This window comes from Temnothorax curvispinosus, unplaced genomic scaffold, assembly GCF_003070985.1.
Source record: "Temnothorax curvispinosus isolate PA1 unplaced genomic scaffold, ASM307098v1 QBEX01003650.1, whole genome shotgun sequence".
Classification (NCBI taxonomy): domain Eukaryota; kingdom Metazoa; phylum Arthropoda; class Insecta; order Hymenoptera; family Formicidae; genus Temnothorax; species Temnothorax curvispinosus.
The window spans coordinates 561,335-579,860 of NW_020213430.1; the positions used below are offsets into that span (position 1 = coordinate 561,335).

The 18,526-nt window shown below is 40.6% G+C and overlaps 2 protein-coding genes across 3 annotated transcripts; one reads left to right on the forward strand and one right to left on the reverse strand.

Moving 5' to 3' along the window:
- Nucleotides 1–545: 545 nt before the first annotated feature.
- Nucleotides 546–3,601, forward strand: LOC112452729 (probable E3 ubiquitin-protein ligase RNF144A-B). The gene is made up of 4 exons (XM_025013087.1): nucleotides 546–2,121; nucleotides 2,237–2,399; nucleotides 2,526–2,848; nucleotides 2,991–3,601. The coding sequence occupies exons 1-4, from the start codon at nucleotides 1,411–1,413 to the stop codon at nucleotides 3,225–3,227; spliced, it is 1,434 nt and encodes a 477-aa protein (XP_024868855.1). The 5' UTR covers nucleotides 546–1,410; the 3' UTR covers nucleotides 3,228–3,601.
- Nucleotides 3,602–6,514: 2,913 nt separating this feature from the next.
- Nucleotides 6,515–17,707, reverse strand: LOC112452731 (activating transcription factor of chaperone). 2 transcript variants are annotated; one of them, XM_025013088.1, is made up of 3 exons: nucleotides 17,557–17,707; nucleotides 14,640–14,981; nucleotides 6,515–8,024 (listed from the first exon to the last, which is right to left on the reverse strand). In XM_025013088.1, exons 2-3 carry the CDS (start codon nucleotides 14,854–14,856, stop codon nucleotides 7,150–7,152), a joined length of 1,092 nt encoding a protein of 363 aa, XP_024868856.1. In that variant the 5' UTR covers nucleotides 14,857–14,981; nucleotides 17,557–17,707; the 3' UTR covers nucleotides 6,515–7,149. The 2 variants fall into 2 exon arrangements, with proteins under 2 accessions (XP_024868856.1, XP_024868857.1); XM_025013089.1 differs by lacking the exons at nucleotides 14,640–14,981; nucleotides 17,557–17,707 and adding an exon at nucleotides 11,442–12,529.
- Nucleotides 17,708–18,526: the final 819 nt, after the last annotated feature.

Consider the following 18,526-nt stretch of genomic DNA (forward strand, 5'->3'; position numbering starts at 1 on the left):
GCCCCGGTGAGCCGAAGATACGGGGGGACGGGGAGCAGAGAGAAAGAAAGAGAAGGAGGAGTAAAGTGCAGAAAGTGTAGCTGAATTAGGCGGAATCGGACGGCGACGCGAATTCAACCATTCGACGGAACGTCACGTTATTATATAGTAACGAAATTGCGCTTTTGCGAGTTCCCTCGCGGGAACCACACGCTGCACCGCTCTTTCTCTCCTGCTTCTCCCGCCCGCGGCATGTCGCCAGCTAGGTATAGCTCTTCCGCGCGACTTTTCGCGCGCGCGATGCGCGCCAACAAATGAATCACCCGCGGAGGGTGTGTAACGTCAATGCGACAACGTTAAAACAGAAGCGCGGTCCCGCTAATCGCGAGGGTGGCCCGCGTCGCGACCGTGGCGTTCCTCGGCGAGAGCGAGAAGGAAAAACGAATGAGGAAGCGGGAGCGGAAGTACATACTATCGCGGGTCGGATAATTTATGAACGCGCGCGCGCACGGGTCTCTCTCTCTCTCTCTCTCTTTCTCTCTCTCTCTCTCTGACTCTGTGTGCGCGCACGCGTGTGCGTGTGTCGCGCACAGCAGTGTATACACTGTGTATACGCGACGGCGAAGGTGAAAATGTTGGCAAAGACCGCGGCGCGCTGACATAGGTGACACGACGGAGTGGGACGCGTCTCGTGGACACATAGTGAAAGCGCAACGACGACGGCGACGACGACGACGACGACGACGACGACGACGACGGCGACGGCGGCGAGAACGACGACGACGAAGCGGACGATCCTGCGGCGATCACTATAGCAGTAGGCGAGGAGCAGGGAAGCGCGGGAGCGCGCAGCGACCGCGGTGTTCATCGTTGAGGCGCCGCGTTTCGCGTACGAGCGCGCATCGTCGCTCGGCACGTTCGCCAGTGCGGCGCGTATACTCCGGTTTGCTCGCGCTCCTTCACGCCGACGGTTATCTTGCGCACACACGCGCGCGCGAGCGCGCGTGCTCACACACACACACACACACACACACACTCTCTCTCTTTCTCCGTCTGTCTTGAAGCGCCCGAGGACGATCAGCTGTTGTGGGTGTTCCGTACGTCGTGTGTCCATCAGCGATCGGACATGCCCGTCCCGCGGGCTAGATACCGCGACACGAAACACTAAATGTAACGTCAAACAAACGGTGTGCAGCAGGTGCGAGAAAGGTCGAGTTACGACATCGTCGGAGACGATGAGGCGGCGGTTCGACGACGGTGCCGTTTCAGCAGCTTAACGCGCAGGGCACGTTGGAGCATGTGCGGGAGGTGACGGAGGCTCGGTACGACGACGGGGATTATGACGAGCGGCGCGTGGGTCCATCGACGTCCGCGCAGCTACACCGGGGTGAACCGTGCGTGTTTGCCATGTACATATGATTATCCGGGTTCATGCGTTCCCTTACTGCCAGCGGCGAGCGAACAGCGACGGCGACGACGGGCGCGGAAGGGAGCAGCACCAGCACCTCGCCGCGGGGGGAACGGCGTACGCGGGCCTCCTCGTCGTCCGTAACCGGCAGCGACGTCCAGGGGATGCCTAGCCTACACTCGCTCGTCTTACGACGGGCACCACTGATGGACATGGGTGCCGCCACCAGTTCGGTCACCGCCGTCAATCCACCCGCCAAGATCACCAGCCAGAAGAAGATCGACAAGGCGTCCAAGATCAGCAGCGGCATCCGGCTGCCCCTGATACGCAAGGAGGCCAGCGTGGTGAATCTCTCCTTGACGGAGAGAACGGCGCCGGGCGGCAGGGAGGCGGACGCGCCTCTCCTGCGTCCTGAGAGCAGCGCGAGCCTCGAGGCACGTGGCGGCAGCTGGATGAACCTGGGCCCAGGCGCGTTGAGGAAGTGCGAGACGGCCGTGGGACTGAGCACCTCCGCTCTCGAGGGGAGACCCATAAATCGCAGCAGAGTCTGCTCCCGTTGCTCCAGCCTCTTGTCCCTGGCGTCCAGCTCGCGCTACAGCCTGGCCGCTGGCAACTTTGTTCCTGCGGGCTCGCAGCAGACAATCGGACGGATATTTTGTAAGCTGTGTCTCGTCGACACTTCTCTCTCCAAAACATTTAAGATTGAGGGATGCGGTTGTTCCTATTGTAAAGATGTAAGTTGTTAAACTGTTGTCAGTTTCGAAAGAATGTGTGCGTTGTTAGACATTAAAAAGATTATTATGATTATTTATGATTTTGTCTTCTAATGATTTGTTTTCTTTTTTTTAGTGTATGCGTGCCTACGTAGAGTTTGAGATTGAGGAAGGCGCGTATGAAATTAGTTGTCCTGATGCTCAGTGTGATCATGGCGCCATACTATCCTTGAAAGAGATATCAAGTCTTGTCAACACGGAACTCGTGGAGAAACACTGCAAGTTTCGTTTAAATAGAGGTAAGTGCAGGATTCTCTGTCTATATTCAGTTATGCATCGTCAGATGCAAAAGTGTAGTTTTACGCGCGAGATGATCAAGCCCGCGCACTAAACATTTTGATACAATCAATGTAATTTGTGTGCAGATGTGTCAATGGACAAAGGACGTGCGTGGTGTCCACGAGCGGGTTGTGAAACAATATGTTCGATAAACGGCAAGAGTGAGAGCGGCACTCCTTTAGGTCCTGTTCACTGTCCCAACTGCTCCACAAATTTCTGTTCAGTATGTCGTGAGCCTTGGCACAACGGGGCCTGTTCAGATCTTCCATTAGGAATACCGTTCGGTAGCGATCACATTAAGTGTTGTCCTATGTGTTCCGTGCCGATAGAAAAGGACGAAGGTTGTGCTCAAATGATGTGCAAAAGATGTAAACACGTGTTTTGCTGGTACTGCTTAGCATCCTTAGATGTGAGTATTTGAGACGGTAAAGAAAGTATGCGGTCTACGTTCCAAATCTTTAACATTGCTTTAACATTGCTAACGTTATATCTTTATACATGATAATGCTGCCACTGGACTGGAAATTGATTGTTAAATTGTTGATGCGCAGGACGACTTTCTGTTGCGACATTACGACAAGGGACCATGTAAGAATAAATTGGGCCACTCACGTGCGTCCGTGATATGGCATCGAACGCAAGTTATCGGAATCTTCGCTGGTTTTGGCATACTTCTACTTGTCGCATCGCCCTTGCTGTTATTAGCGGCACCTTGCATCGTATGCTGTAAATGTCGCGTCTGCGGCTCTTCCAGACTTGAACAAGAGGAAGGCGACACGACAACATAGGACCTTCCAAACTTTTTAATAGAATTCTCGCTTAATTATTTCTTTGAGCTAAAATATAAGCACTTTTCCTAGGCTTCCACACATGGGAGACAATATAATTGGCAACCTATATAGATATACATTGCATTTTGTTAAGTTTACGTTTTATTTTATTTTTTGCGTCTTACTAGAAGATACATAATATAAAAGGGCAGAATGCATATCTCAGTCAAGAGAGGAGAGAGACAGAGCATATTGTGATTAATTATATATTTATGTTTTAGATGTTTGGACAGAATAAGAGATGTTGTAATTTGTATAGTTATAATATATTTGTTCAGATATACATTTATTTTATATAGTCACTTAATAAGTTTTATATGATGATTAATTTTATAAAGAAAATAATCAATATGATGACTCGTAATTAATTATGTGATTCAACCAAGTCTAATAATTTACAAATACTCATAACGAATTCTTACGCAGGAACATTCCAGGAATTTATTTATATACATATGTATATCGGACGTTAGATTTATTATACTGCCGTAAAGCATGCTACAATCGAGCGTCATGAAAATATTTGTGCTATTAAATTATAATTATGTTTGGATTTCTATCAATTGGGTTGTCAGCTTATTTTTTTGCCCTTGTAAAGTGGCGATAACAGGACGCCGATAATCATTTGATTTTTTCCCGATTCTTCGATTATGTATTATAACTAAATTATATTTAAATTATAATGCATATTTTTAAGTATACAGTGTGTGTATATCTCTATATGTGTGCCCGAATCGAACTACCATGCAAGGCTCAGATCTACATTTTTATAGTGAAACGAATCTTGATCATGTGAAGTATTAGATTGCACAATATTCTATTCTTGTTATCTTAATTTGTGGGTGCTTTCACGTTTACTTTGGTGATTTAATCGCATGTATATTACATGTACATTAATTTAGAAATGAGTATAAAAGCATAGTGCGTAAAATTAACTATATTACATAAAAAGATCTATATCATACGATCATGCATTTTATCATTGAAATCGAGAGAATGTTGTTGTTAAATATGTATTTAACACGTTATCGTTATCGATCGATGTGTGAGCTGTGCAGTTAACGTTTGACATTAAGAATCTATAAATTAATATGTGCCATGTGATTGCGAGACTCTACAGAGAGTTAACACTTCCAGGAGCTCGGGATCCGCGATGAAGTAAATTCGCACCGAAACGTGTTAATTACATTCATGATAATCACCTATTATAAATGAAATTTAGATTATTGTGAAGGTCACGGAATAAATAATCAACTTTGGACAATAGTTATATGTTATCTCCAAGAGAAAAGAAAACAGGTTTTCTCGTCGCAAATAATAAACGAATATCAAGGAAACGACAGAAAAAAAATATATATATATATGTGATTACGTAATAAATGTATGTGGTATTTTGTATATATATATAGTAAAATGTGGACGCTTAAGAGATGTGGGAAGACGTTACATTTTCGACAAAATTGCATTTCTCGCAAGTAATACGAACAGTTTAGCGTTATTTGATAAGTTTTCTGTGTAGCCGACTTTCATTATTTTACGTCACAACTGTTGAAATATCTCATTTGTTGTATTAATATCGCATGTAAATATTATAAAAAGACGGAAGACGAAGACATCCCAGATAGCACAAATGATCGTTATGAACTCAAAAAGGATTTCACGAATCCTTTTTGATTTCATATAATGATCATCTGTACTATCTGGGATACACACGTGCGTTTACGTGTGTATAATTATGCATTTGAGTGTGTGTGTGTGTGCACTCGTGTGTTAAAAAAAAAATAAAGATACAATGAACTAGGAGTAATTACTGCATACGTTCTGCGTTTGTCTCTCTGAACATTTTTTTTCCGTCCGGGCGTTTCTCTACTCTCGGATTTATCAATGTTGGTTGCCAGCGACCCGCAGGAGCTTCCGAAAATTCGGCTTTCGCACGCGCGCGCGAGGAGACAAAACAAGAATTCGTTAAATATTAATGAGATGTATGTATGTGTACAGCATCTTGTACAAAATAGAGAAAGAAATTGCCCAAGGTCGGCCAATCGATATCGATGACGTCAAAACCAAGAAATGCGGCATAAATTATTTCTGCGACTCGTGTCTAGCGTGCGAGATTTTAACTGATAAAAAGGACGATAGCTCTGTCTGTGTTTGCTATATAGCGGCCGTAATCTGAAAACATTTCTCCCGCTTTTGCCGTACCCCGGCCCTGGCGGCCCTAGTCTTTTTCTTTTTAGGCGAGTTACATTTTTGTATCGGCGGTAATGTCACGAACGCGCTTAAAATTGTCCCGTTAAATTTAACAGGCCTCTCCAGGAGTTTCAGGCCAGCGGAATCGAGGAGGGAGGGAAGGCTGCCCAACTCTTGCCGTTTCTACTTTTGCCCCACTACGACGATGTTTGTACAGGGCCGACGAGAGAACGAGGAAATTTTCTCGGGTGTCTCAATAAGGGGAATAAAAAAAAATCCTTGCAAGATCATATCAGGTGTAAATCCAGTGCAAAAAGGTGAAAATGTATAAATTTAAATATTATTTATGCTCGTTTTGAATGTATAAATCTAAATATTATGAAATTTCCCTTTAGCCGCACTGTTATTCTTACACCATGATATTAAAATTAAACAAGTATATTATTCAAGTGGGGTCAGAAAATACGAAATACAGGAAGTGTAGTTAAAAGGAGATAAATAATACAGATAATAAGAAAATAAAAGGCGTCGGTTAGGAAGAAAGCTGATTATGATCTTCGAGCGAGACCACCTGATGACACTCCCCCCTCCTAGAGCTATATATCGTATACATATAATTAAGCTTGTTAAAGCCTGTTTTATCAGATAGCGTGATAATAATGTAAACAATCTGTGCATCGAGAAACTCAATGCACATTTTTGGACTCTAAATTCGTCTGTGGAAATTATCTGATTCTCTGTTAATAAAAATATTGGTGCATCATCGTTCAAGTAGACGTTGTTTTATCTCAAATTTTAATCTGCCAAGTTATTCATCTGCGAGCTAAGATTCGTCTGGCAACAAACACATACAGTTCTTGTATTGTATAGTTTCTCTTGACAATGATTTTCTTCATTAGAGAACAATAAAGGATCGATGTATACACATGCCAACAGTGTTGGATGCTTTTCACATAAGATAAATTATGAATAGAATTTTTCTGAATTCTCTTCGGATGAATAAAACAGTCATCGGCCTGCAAGCAGATCTCTAGTGAGTAAATAACATTTGTACACTTGTTTCATTGAACCCATTTATTATATTCTACATAATTTGCCGTATGAAAGTATAATATGCAATAAAGGGTAAAAATTAATCGGAATGAAAAGATTCGCATTCGTGAGAGGTGCGGTAGATAACTGGTGGAATGCATACGAGTAAGCAAGTTTCCGCTCGTTAAAGCTTCATATGCGTACTCGACAGTTTACATGCGTTATCTAACGCACCGTGCTTAGATGGTTGATGGATCCCGTTCTCTAGTGGATTATTAGGTCGTCCCTAATGTACATTTTATTCTAAAAGTAGGTGTAACTTTAGACTTCTTTCTCGCGTTTTATCCTTGCATGCGCCTTCTCTTTCGAGTAGGTACGATTTGTTTGTCTGTAGACTCTCTCTAAAAAGCTGCGTACGCATTATTACGTATATATGTATATATATATATATATATATTGACGAATACTTGTTAAGAAATAAGAAAATTACGAACAAACAGATAACGTGTGAAACGTGAATTACCGTATTAAAAATATTAGTACAATTGTAAAATAGTTAGTGGCAAAAACAAAACATCTAAAAATAAAAAAACTAATGGATATAATATCTAAAATTAACAATTATGTTGACGGCGGTGAGGGTTCCTGGACGAATGGATTATTTGAGAAAACCCTTTGCCTTGAACACATCCCTCATAAATCCCTTCAGATATCCTATCTCTTGTTGCAGACTTTTCAATTTCTCTTTCAGCTTTTCGTTATGCTCCGCCAGTTCGCGCTCTTCGCCCAGTATCTCCTTGACCTCCTGTTTCTTCTTCTGCCTGTAACGAGTAGCCGCATTCTTATTCTGCTCCTTCTTCCTTACTTTCTTGTCATCGAGAGACGATCGAGAGTACGGTTTATGACGAAGCTTCGAAGAATCGTGAACCGTTTGCTTCAGGCTTTTTCTCTCGGTTTCGAAACTCCAATCGGGATCGTCGGTGGAGTCATCGGTCGAGATGCTACTACCACCGGAACTACACGGGCTTGAGGGAGACGGTATATCCTTGGTGTGCGAGCGAACGTATTCGTCCACTACCGCCAATTCATTCGCAACATCCCCCCCGAGAGGATTCAGCGATATGCTTTCGACGTTCCATTGACGCGGTGTATCGCTCACGTACGTCGGCTCTTCAGATGGAACGATATCGTATATCGGCTGATTGCCGGCGAACGGTTGCACGGGCTGCAAGGTTACCAGCAATTGGGTGTCCACATTGATCGTTTTATGCGAGGGCGATTGCGGAGGAGTAAGCGTCGAACTGGTTGGCGGAATTATCTGATGGCAAGCCTCGACGTCCGTCAAAACCGTTTCGAACTCCTGCAAGAGGGTTTGCGTGTTGTCATGCTGTTGTTGCTGTTGCTGCTGTGGTACCTTCGCGAGAGGATACGGAGCAGTTGGTTGCGGCAGTTTGTTTAGGTTGTTTTCGAAATAGGATAGATTATCATATATCGGCAAATTTATCTTTTCTTCCAGCCAATCAGAAAAGTGTTCTGCAAGCAAACGGACAATAAATCTTGATTAGTACAGTAGTTGTTTGTATGCCTAAACTTTTGATGTTGCTCTCCGTGCGACAATCTGCTAGAGTTTTTCAAGTAAGAGTTTGGACACCATTTAAACAATTTTTGATTGATCATATGCGTTTCAGGCTAACTACAAAGAAATTTATTTATTTTACAGGTTACTTGTAATAATAATAATAATAATAATAATAATAATAATAATAATAATAATATTTGTACATATAAACTATCGAATTAAATTCATGTTTGTATCAATAAACTGTGCAGATATTAAACTTGATTTGAAAACATTTTTGAAAAACGCATATTCATAGTTAGGCTGAAAATGACAGATGGTGTCCAAACTCTTGCTTGAGGAATTCCGCAGTCCGCGTGCGCGAGCAATTTCGCGCAATTCTTTGGGCAGAGTCGGGATACGCCGCGACCGACATCGACGGCGCCGTAGATCGAAACGCGCCCGTCCTATTTCTAATTGACATCGCGTATCAGTTCGCGCGCGCCAGCCACGCTCGTGATGCATTCATTAGTTTGCAAATGAATCACATTGGCGATATTATATTTCCTGGTATATGTGGATTGTTATTGGATAACGTGAGACGCAATAGCTTTAGCGCGCCTCTGGGAAACGCGGCACGGGCGGCAAATATGCAACCACGTCTAGAGAATGATCGATCCCCTATTTCCCATAACGTTAAGAACTGTTTACCGCGTATTACGTTCTGGAAATTACGCTATCCATCTTTCTATGTTTTATCAAGCGGCATTGATGCGACTTGAGTCGAGTTCTCTTCCTCATTCTATGGTATCAGCTGACGCGCTCGTGGTGCCCGGGTAAAGAGATTAGTTTTATGTAATCGTGCCCCCTGCCAAGTAACACGGCTCGCAATATTTTTATATCTAACGTGAATTCGATTAAAACGATCGAGATGTTCCGAGCCAATAGCTAACAGTTGCAACGCGTGCGAACAATAAATAGGTGTGGCGCGTTAAATACAATTTCATGGACGTTAACTAGGAAAACAAGTTCCTCATTTGCAATCTCATTTTAAAATGAGATCAATCGCTTGGCTGTTGCAGCGATTTGTTATTCCGTATGCAAAGTGACGCTTTTGAAAAAAATGTCCTTTTTTTTAAATCGCTATTAATGACTGCACATGCGGCGGTTTTACAGAACTCGACCTTATACGAACGTTATTAAAATGCTCTATCTTTCTGGAAAGTACAGTCTCTTTCTGGGGATGTAGCTGGCCAAGGACCTGGGAGTGCGTGACGTTGCAATTGAATAATTTTCGCACTCTCTACGACAGCCGTGACCTATTTTATGAAACTTTGATCAGCAGTAGCTAGTGGATGTTATCTTCATTTAAATACAGGGGGCAGAAGGTTAGATAAGACCACTGTATTCGGATGACGTTAAATGCTAGAAATGCACAAAGAACTTTCAGGAAAACAGAGATACGCGAGTGCAGTTAAATTGGTATCTCTAAAAATGTATGTACGCGCACGTGTAACAGCGCTTTTAAATATGATATTATTTTAACACTCGCATATCTGTTTTCTTAAAAGTTTTTGTACATACGTTGAGGTTATTGTTATAGTTTTTATACTCTTCTGTTTCTCTTAAGGAAATGGATTGATATCTATCAAGTATCCTAGAGATAAGACTGATTTTTTTTCAACGGTATATCTATCTCATAATCAGTAATATAGTTTTACAAAAATGTTCCGTAACGAACGGGATAATTGACTTGATAACGTGTTAAAAGTACAAATAGTGATATCGAGATCGATGTGAATAGATTATAAATTTCTAAGCGACACTTAATACTTATGTGCGCCAAATATATTGCTGAGAATTCTCCTGATATTCGCGTATGCCTGTTGTTTACATTATGGAGTATGCGATTTCGCGTTTTATCTTTTATTTTCACTTCAAACTCTGCTGGGCCGCAAGTCTGGAGTTTCATCTGTCGCCGAGCGCTAATGGGAAGTGCGCGAGATACGTTTCGATGACGAACAACATCGGGATGTTGTTTACTTAACCCTCGAAAGCCACACCGGGATCTCAGGAACCCCAATGAAATTTTGAAACTATTTGGAATTATCATTTATATTTTTTAATGAGTATTTTTTGATAATAATTTTTTTTTGACAAAAAAATTCTGAGATTAACATCATAATTCTTAGAAAATTTACGATCGATTAAAAAAAAAGAAAAAAAAATTACAATACGTTGATTTTTCGAAACTTATGATACTGGAGTCGTCCAGACTCCAGTGTGGCTTATATACGTGTAGCTTATATGCAAAAATAAGTGCGAGGGTGAAATCTTGGAAAAATTTTTTAAATTCGTTCGTTTTCAAAAAAATCCTTAGATACAAATCTAAAATAAACTCGTTTATTATATATATATATAATATATATAATATATGTGGGCTTTTTAATTAGTTCATATAATCTAGAGTCCCTCTAATAAGAGTCGCGACACAGAGCAGTAACTTTTGATTGGTTCGCATTTCTTGGCAAAAGCACGAAAAACAGAAAGAGATATAAAAGAGAAAGAAAAAGCGATATGAATGTATATCGCTAGTATATCACTTTCTCTTTCTCTCTTATATCCTTCTCTCTCGCAGAATTTTGCCAGAACTCAAGATGTCGCGACTCTTATTAGAGAGACTCTAATATAATCGTGGAGAAAAAAGTTAAGAGTGCGTCAAAGAATTTCATCTCCGATACAACAGACTTCTTCTTTCTGAAGCACTGCACATAAAAACATATACTATCCATATCTATAAAGAAAATAAAGGCGAGATCCTTAAAGAAACAATTTTTAAAACATTTTCTGGTTTTTCACAGAATGCTCTGATTTTTTTTAATAGACACCTTAAAAGTGAAATTCACCTAACGTGGGAAGGATCAAAGTACGTTGTATACAAACGAATTGCTCATTTTAATTTCTGACTAAAAGCGCACAATTTGACGGATTGATTTTCTGATGAATAAAGAAAACCTATTCAAAAGCGGACAGCTGCAATACGTTAAACATTGCAAATGCTGTTTAAAGCGATCGAGTAGCATTTGTAGAACGAAATTTTACGTGGGGAAAGTAACAGGCTTACAGAGGTATGCCTTTTAATTGGCGAGCGTTTCGATATTATTTCGCGTTATAAAGAACGCGAAGTACGTCATGCCAGCAGCTGTAATAGTAACCATACAACTAACACAGAACCAAGAGATCGTTATGTCTACATTTACAATGTGACCAGATAACATTTCTGTCCCCTCTGCTCCCCCGCCCAGATAATAAATTCTATATTATGCCTCGACTCTTGGAGCAACCCGTCTGGATGGAGGGGAAGCGAACGAAAGGGGGAGAAGGAAACCTACCGCTGTAACATAAGGCAGCCATGGTAATTGCGCGCGGTCTGGTGTGTTTTCCTTGTTAAAGGGACGGGAGAGAGATCAGGTGGGAGTTTGTATCTAATGTAGCTGGTTGGTAAGGGCCGATAATCCCAATACGTTCGTTTCTTCGGTAACGCCGACGACGTAGCGCGCTGCCGCGGCTCGTACGTGGACGTCGAGAAGAACGTTGCGATCCTCCCACGTGTAATCGCGACGGGCACGGCCGATATTCAGCGTCTTTTCACGAGCTTCTGGGAGTTGACGATGATCTCTCGATTCCACGTGTACCGATATGCGAACTGCATGCTATTATATAACATTAGTACACTCCACCATCGAGACGACCGGTCGTTTTCACGGATCAACTTTAATGATGCCAGTCTCGTATAGGGGCTACCGGCGCCGCGCCACCGTTCTCTTCAGGTCACTACTTGTACGGTCGTGCCCATGCACAGACAAATATCCGTTCAAACGCGTGGCCTCCTGCTGATGCGTCTCTCGCCGGCTTCCACAAATGCCTCGCAGATGTTTCGCGACAACTCGTCCCACGCTTACTCCGGACCGTGATGCTCGACGTGGTCCGTGAACTCACGTGGTACTCTGTCGTCTCTGTATTGTAAAGATTCCGAGAATCTCGATCTTTCTGAAACACGACACGTGGTAGTCGATGCGCGACCACGTGTTCTCGGTGTTGGCGAGTGTCCAATGTTACCGTCCGGTGCGCAATTTCACGGGAACCGCGTGCTCCGCTTCTTTAGCTCCGCTTCTTTGCTCGATAGTACGAAGAACTCGAGAATACTGAACTGCGCGTTCCGCTCCGCGTGGAACGGACACGCGGAATTTTCCGTGTTCGCGCGGGAAACCGACGGAGATCCCAGAAGCGGGAAACAGGCGTTTCCACGTGATAGATAAGCGCGCACAACAATCGAGGTGTCAGAGATGGAGCGCGATACCGCGATAGGAAGACACTGATAAAAGACGAGATGTCGCGGACTCCGTAGACGGCGAGTAATTAAATACTGATGCAGCGCGATGGCTCGAGCGAACCGCGATCGTGCAAATTGGACTTCGGTGGCCTGTATACTGCCGAGAAACCACTCCTGCTTATCTTTGGACTTTCCCCTCCGTCGCCCCTACTCCCTCCTCTTTCAATCGCGCCGCGCTGACACCGCCGTCACCCCCCTATCGTCCCACAAGCTGGAGCCATTCGCGTAGAGGTTAACCAGTTTGTCCCACTCTCTTTTGCAGAAAAAAAAGGAGAGGAGCGCGCTGGAGTGACAAGGAGCGAGCGAGGGAGAAAAAGAGAGACGCATGTGCCGAGCGGTGCCAGCGAGAGAGAATGAAAGCGATAGTCGGGATACGAAATCGAACGAAAATACCAGTTTTCACATTTTTTTTTTACGCAGTAGGGAAAAATGTGAAAAGTAGGCGATTCTTTAATGCGCATTCACGCGAGTCTTGTGTCCTTTACCATGGTCTGCCGCTCGATTATATCTGCGCGCGCGGATATTGCGAAGTATCGCTCGAAAGCATAAAGAAGTCTTTTGCATCTCGCTTTGGAATATCGAGAACGCTGCGTTATCCCTGCCGAGGTCTATGACGCGCGACCGTCTCTGTTTAAATCCGCCTATTAATAACGGTGTCGTTTAATATGCGGTAAAGCGATAATATGGCGATTGAGATTTCTCACCGCCCAGATGCGTTGTAATGTGTGAAAATTGTGCGATATGTAATTAGTAATTACATAAACATGAGGATCTCTGCGACTTGACGCCAGACATAAGCCTTTTTTTTCCCCCGGAAGCAAGTGGTGCGCGAAAGTTATATTAAAGCTCATGCAGATATAATCCATCTTGAAATGTAGTCACGTAACTAATCAATTATAGTAATTATATGTATAAGTAATTATCTCTTGTGACGTTAGAATCATTGGACATTATGATAAATGTCGCCGATTTCTAAAAAAATTACTGGATAAATTTGACACATTTTATTTCCTTTTGATTAATTATTTCAGTAAGCCGATCGACATTTGTCAATAGCACGGGCTATTCGTCACACAACAAATAACCGTATCAATGTCTGTATGTGATAACAAAAGCAAAAAGAAAAAAATAATAATTTGTCAAGAATGTAAATCTGGCTCATTAATGTTTCAGAATATTGAGCAACAAGTTTCGACGGCATCTTCCAGAGCCTTGACAACAAACTAGGATGAATATCTTTGACACACTGAGTTTCATATTTTCGATATGTTAATTTTAATGACAAATTCTCTCTCTAATTAAATTGGAGATTAAATTCGAGCAAGTTTTCACAGTAGTCACAGTAGTCTCATGCAATTTTTAATTACAGAAACATTACATTGAAAATTAAAGTTACTACAAAAATATCGCCATTTTTTCAAATAGCAATTTTCCTTGCTCAAGAAAAATAAACTCCAAATTTATTAAAGCATAGCATTCGTCATCTAATTTAGTAATGACATTTAGTAGAAATACTCGAGTCATATCAGTGATTTACTGAATTATATTATATATATAAATCTTATTTATAAAATCAGGTCAAAAATCAAAATGACCTAAGATTAGAAGTTACGTTTTCAAATGGATTTTTGTATTTTGTTAACTCATATTGCGATATGCACGTTGTTTACATTATAAAGAAAAGAAAAAGAAAATTAATATTTATGATATATAATTTTCTATTTATCTTCATATGTACAATTACTGCTTCTGCTTCATATATTCTGATTTATAATTCTGACTTGACTTTTACTGTTCTTAGATAAGAGCTTAAGGAGATAAGGCTATTCATGCAAGATTTTTAAAATTGTGTTCTTGTATGTTAATCATGTTCTAGAATAACAAAACATTACATATGTATGTATAGGCGTCATTAATGCCTAGCTGTGTTCTTGGGATTTCTATAGTGGACGTTACATGTACTATGCTTCAGGTGGAAGGCATTAATGACGCCTACTATACATATTGTGCATTTGAAGATACTGAAAATTATAAGATCTCTCCAGTTTTTGTTTAACATGAGATACAATATCATTGAATATTAATTATCACCGATTTACGTCGCTGATTTAACATTATATATGATATGAGTATTTTTCACTGATATGAATGCCGTCAAACAAAAGTAAGTTAAAATTAATTTAACAAGATATTTTACCTTCTTTGATATATTCGTCTTTGATCCATTCGTCCAATACTTCTAGACATTTTGTTGCCCTTTGTGCACGGGAGAAATTGTCATCGTACATAACAATTTCCGCAGCATTGTTAGAGAAATCTACAGACTCATATAAAGGCCAATCCTCAACATCATAAACATCTAGCGACGGTGACCCACTGGGGGACACCGGCTCGTCCTTCCACAAATGCGACATCTCCTGATCTTGATTCCGATTCGATGATATCTTCGATGCAAATCCAACCGAGGGATATTAAAGAATGATGAAAAGAAATTTGTGTCGGGTTAGCGACGTAGCTCGCGGCGAGCGCCATATTGGCACTGAAAAATAAAGAATAATTTCCATGTTAATTATAAAAAAATATTAATAAGAAAGAAAAAAATAAACATTTCCCCTGTTTGTTTATGTTTATGCCTATTAAGTAGATGTTTTTAACGCCAAACTAGAACTACCAAAAAGCAGTCGAAATGACTGATTTTTAATTTCTTTTTAATTTCTAATTACTCCAATTTTCCGATATTTTCCATGATTTTCATTACAATATGTAAATAATTAAATTGATGAATTTACTTTCTCCTTTCACTTTTTTTCAAAGATATGTGTATATCGTTCATTTGCTACCTTTGCTACAACAAAAACATAACTAAAAAATTATTTTTCCTAACGCGAGCGTGAAATGGGCCGCTTTTCGCACTTGTTTTGAGTGAACAAAACGATCTATTTCGCAATGATGACGTAAGCGTTGAAACATGGAGCCATTTCTCAACTAGTGGAGAAATGAAATTGTAAAACAAGCGCGAAAAGCGGCCTGTTTCACGCTCTTGTTAGGAAAAATAGTATGAACAACTCGTGGGAAGAGTGGTCGTCACACTCATTCAGAATCGACCACTTTTTCCACTAGTTGTATGTATGTACAATATACTATTTTTTGAGTTGTTTGTAAAAGAATGGTGAGAATTTAATACACGGAATAAAGAGCTAATATATAATTAGATATTTTTATTCTTTTACAATCAGTTATTACTCCAAAATCGTATTTAAAAATATTATACAAATATTTAATAACTCAAAATATTCAAATCTATATAAAGTCAACAGTCAAAATACAAGCAAAATAAGGATGGTAATTTAAAATAAAATCTAATTTATTTACAATAGTATATTAAAAACAATTGAATGTTTCGACTGTATCTAGTCTTCTTCAGCAACAATTTCATATAAAAAAAGAATGAGAAAGTCAAGATGAAAAGTTAATAAAGAGAAAGAGAACATATAAGCTAATTACAAAGTATCACCATGATTAAATTCATATAACAGAATAAAAATCGCGACAATACAACGCTGGTCTGTTTGATAAGAAATATGGCAGAGGTCAAATCCATTGTTAGAGCGTATAAAATAGAAATATTGAATATCATAAGAATAAATTAGAGTGATCACAAATATATTGAGTCAATGAATCAAAACGATGTTGCGTTATTCGTCGTATGTTAACTTTTATATGTTCTCTTCCTCTTTATTAATTTTTAATCTGGACTTTCTTATTCTTTTTTCATGTTGAATTATTGTTGCTAAAGAAGACCAATGTCCATTTCTCCCAATGCAGATTAATCTTCCATCTGTGTGTACGTTTTTTGCACCCTCGGAGTGTATACGTGGGTCTGTTACGTTCAACGCTATTTTTTCCTATATCTTAAAATATTTTAAAAAATCTGAAAAATATCATGAAACATGTGTCTACATTGTAGTTGACGATTTTGTAATAATTTTGATAAACATAGTTTATTTAATATTTTTTAGCAGGTTTTATAATTACGAACAGATATCATTTTGATTGACGCCGTAGACTCACGTATATAGACGGAGAGTTAATTTTAATCTCCATTTAACTTACTTTTTATTTTTTTCTACTTCTAAAAAAAGATAAAAGTAAGTTAAATCGAGATTAAAGTTAAATCTGCATTGGTAGAAAGACATAAGTACAGTTGTAAATAAATTAGATTTTATTTTGAAATCAATATCCTTATTTTGCTCGTATTTTGACCGTTGACCTTCTTACATAGCTTAGCTCATAATCAGAGCGTTGACTTCTTTCTTAATTCAAAACATTCAAACTTATTTTCTGGAAAACTTTGTTTCTCGAGTTATGACATTGTTGCAGCAAGTAAACGATACGTAATACTTAAATAATGGAAATTAATCGCAGTTCTTCTCTGTTAAAGAGAACATAAATTTTCTACTATAAATGACAAAGACCAATAAACGAGCAACAATAGTTTAACAATTAACTTAATCAATGTATTATTATTTTAATAGATATATACAAAAATAAATTGGTATTTGGTACTACACCGAGTCTTCTTCAGCCATAATAAAAAATACCATAAATTTTCTATATATTTTTAATATAATTAATACATTTCTCACAAATTCTGTAAATTATTTACATCCGAAAAATGGATAACGACGCAGATGTCAAGTCTCGGGCCGGAAATCAATGATTATTTCCCGCTTATCTTGGCGGAAGATGACTTTTCTTTCGCGCAGATACTGGGGAACCGAAAAACAGTTACGTATCAATGTATGATGCATCATGACGCAATGCGAGGCTATCGTTTGGCAAGATCTCTCGGCGGGTTCAGATCGGGCAATGTGCACGAATCGCGATATTTGCGTCGCATATAATCAACGCGATGCGCGATCGGACGACGAAATGTCTCGCGACGTAGGCAAACGGAACGGCCATGTCTCCATCGCGGTCTCCACAAATGACACCAATTCGCGTCCATGATGACTCACAAGATGGCCAAACGGCCTCCGTTGCGGCACGCGTGTTTCAGATCCGGACGCGCGACGCGAAATAACCCACGAGACAAGTGAAATTCTGTTACTTACGGCATGATTACTTAAGGGGCGTTGGCACACTTGCGTGTGCAAGTTCTTCGTTAAACTACAGACTCATCTTGCCCGTATTCTGGAGCGTAGAGATAATCCAAACGTCTTCCTCGTGAGCTTCATGGATGGGGAATGGGAGAATTCAGCAACGCCGAACGCGTCGGCGCCGTCGGCTTCCGCTCCGGATCAGTCGGAGTTTCGATCGATCACGTGACCCATTCCCCTCCACATGTCGGTGACCTCTCGCTCGATCGCTTTCCCGCGCGATTGGCCATGCCCGAGCGTTAACTCGGGAATGCCAGAGGTGATTCGGGTTAAGAAATTCCGGGTACAAGGCGCCTGTATCGCGATAAACGTATATGTATATATCTTGTCTCGATACACGATTTGTGAAAAACATCGGCGCGATACGTATGTACGCTACGTAATATCCACGCCAATGGCACTGTGGAACAATCCGAACACCATTTTCGGATGAGTTTTGGAACGCGCACGCTTGTCCACGGGCTTGCGCAACGAGTGATGATACCGAAGATACGTGCGCTGACGAAATTCAATTCGCTTTCTCCTCATTATCATCGCTTTCAGCGTATATTGTATTTCGGCAATTAAACCATTTATTATTGTTAAATTAGCGATTGCAGAGGAGGAACCGAATTAAATCTCGTCAATGTATGTACACAAAAAGTCGGAAAAAATCGAAGCCCAATGCGCATGTTCCAAATCAGGACATAAGACGTCTTCAAGATGTCTTATAATTTAACGTCTTGAAGACATCTTAATGGCGGCTTGGGGGTTTATTTTCTATTGCTGAACTGGCTGCACTAGTTCGATCAGAGTTTATCTTTTTTTACTCCACATTAGAAGGAAAAAAAGATATAAAACTCTAAACTAGCGCAGCCATTTGAAGACACACGTCTTAATGACATCTTTAAGACGTCTTATGTCCCCGATTTGGAACAATTGGAAC

Excerpts from the sequence above, each read along its gene's own strand:
- LOC112452729 (XM_025013087.1), top strand. The coding sequence starts at position 1,411 with ATGCGTTCCCTTACTGCCAGCGGCGAGCGAACAGCGACGGCGACGACG. Across the intron at positions 2,122-2,236 it reads GTTGTTCCTATTGTAAAGAT|TGTATGCGTGCCTACGTAGA; the intron begins GTAAGTTGTTAA and ends TCTTTTTTTTAG. Across the intron at positions 2,849-2,990 it reads ACTGCTTAGCATCCTTAGAT|GACGACTTTCTGTTGCGACA; the intron begins GTGAGTATTTGA and ends GTTGATGCGCAG.
- LOC112452731 (XM_025013088.1), bottom strand. The coding sequence starts at position 14,856 with ATGTCGCATTTGTGGAAGGACGAGCCGGTGTCCCCCAGTGGGTCACCG. Across the intron at positions 8,025-14,639 it reads AGACGAATATATCAAAGAAG|AACACTTTTCTGATTGGCTG; the intron begins GTAAAATATCTT and ends GTTTGCTTGCAG.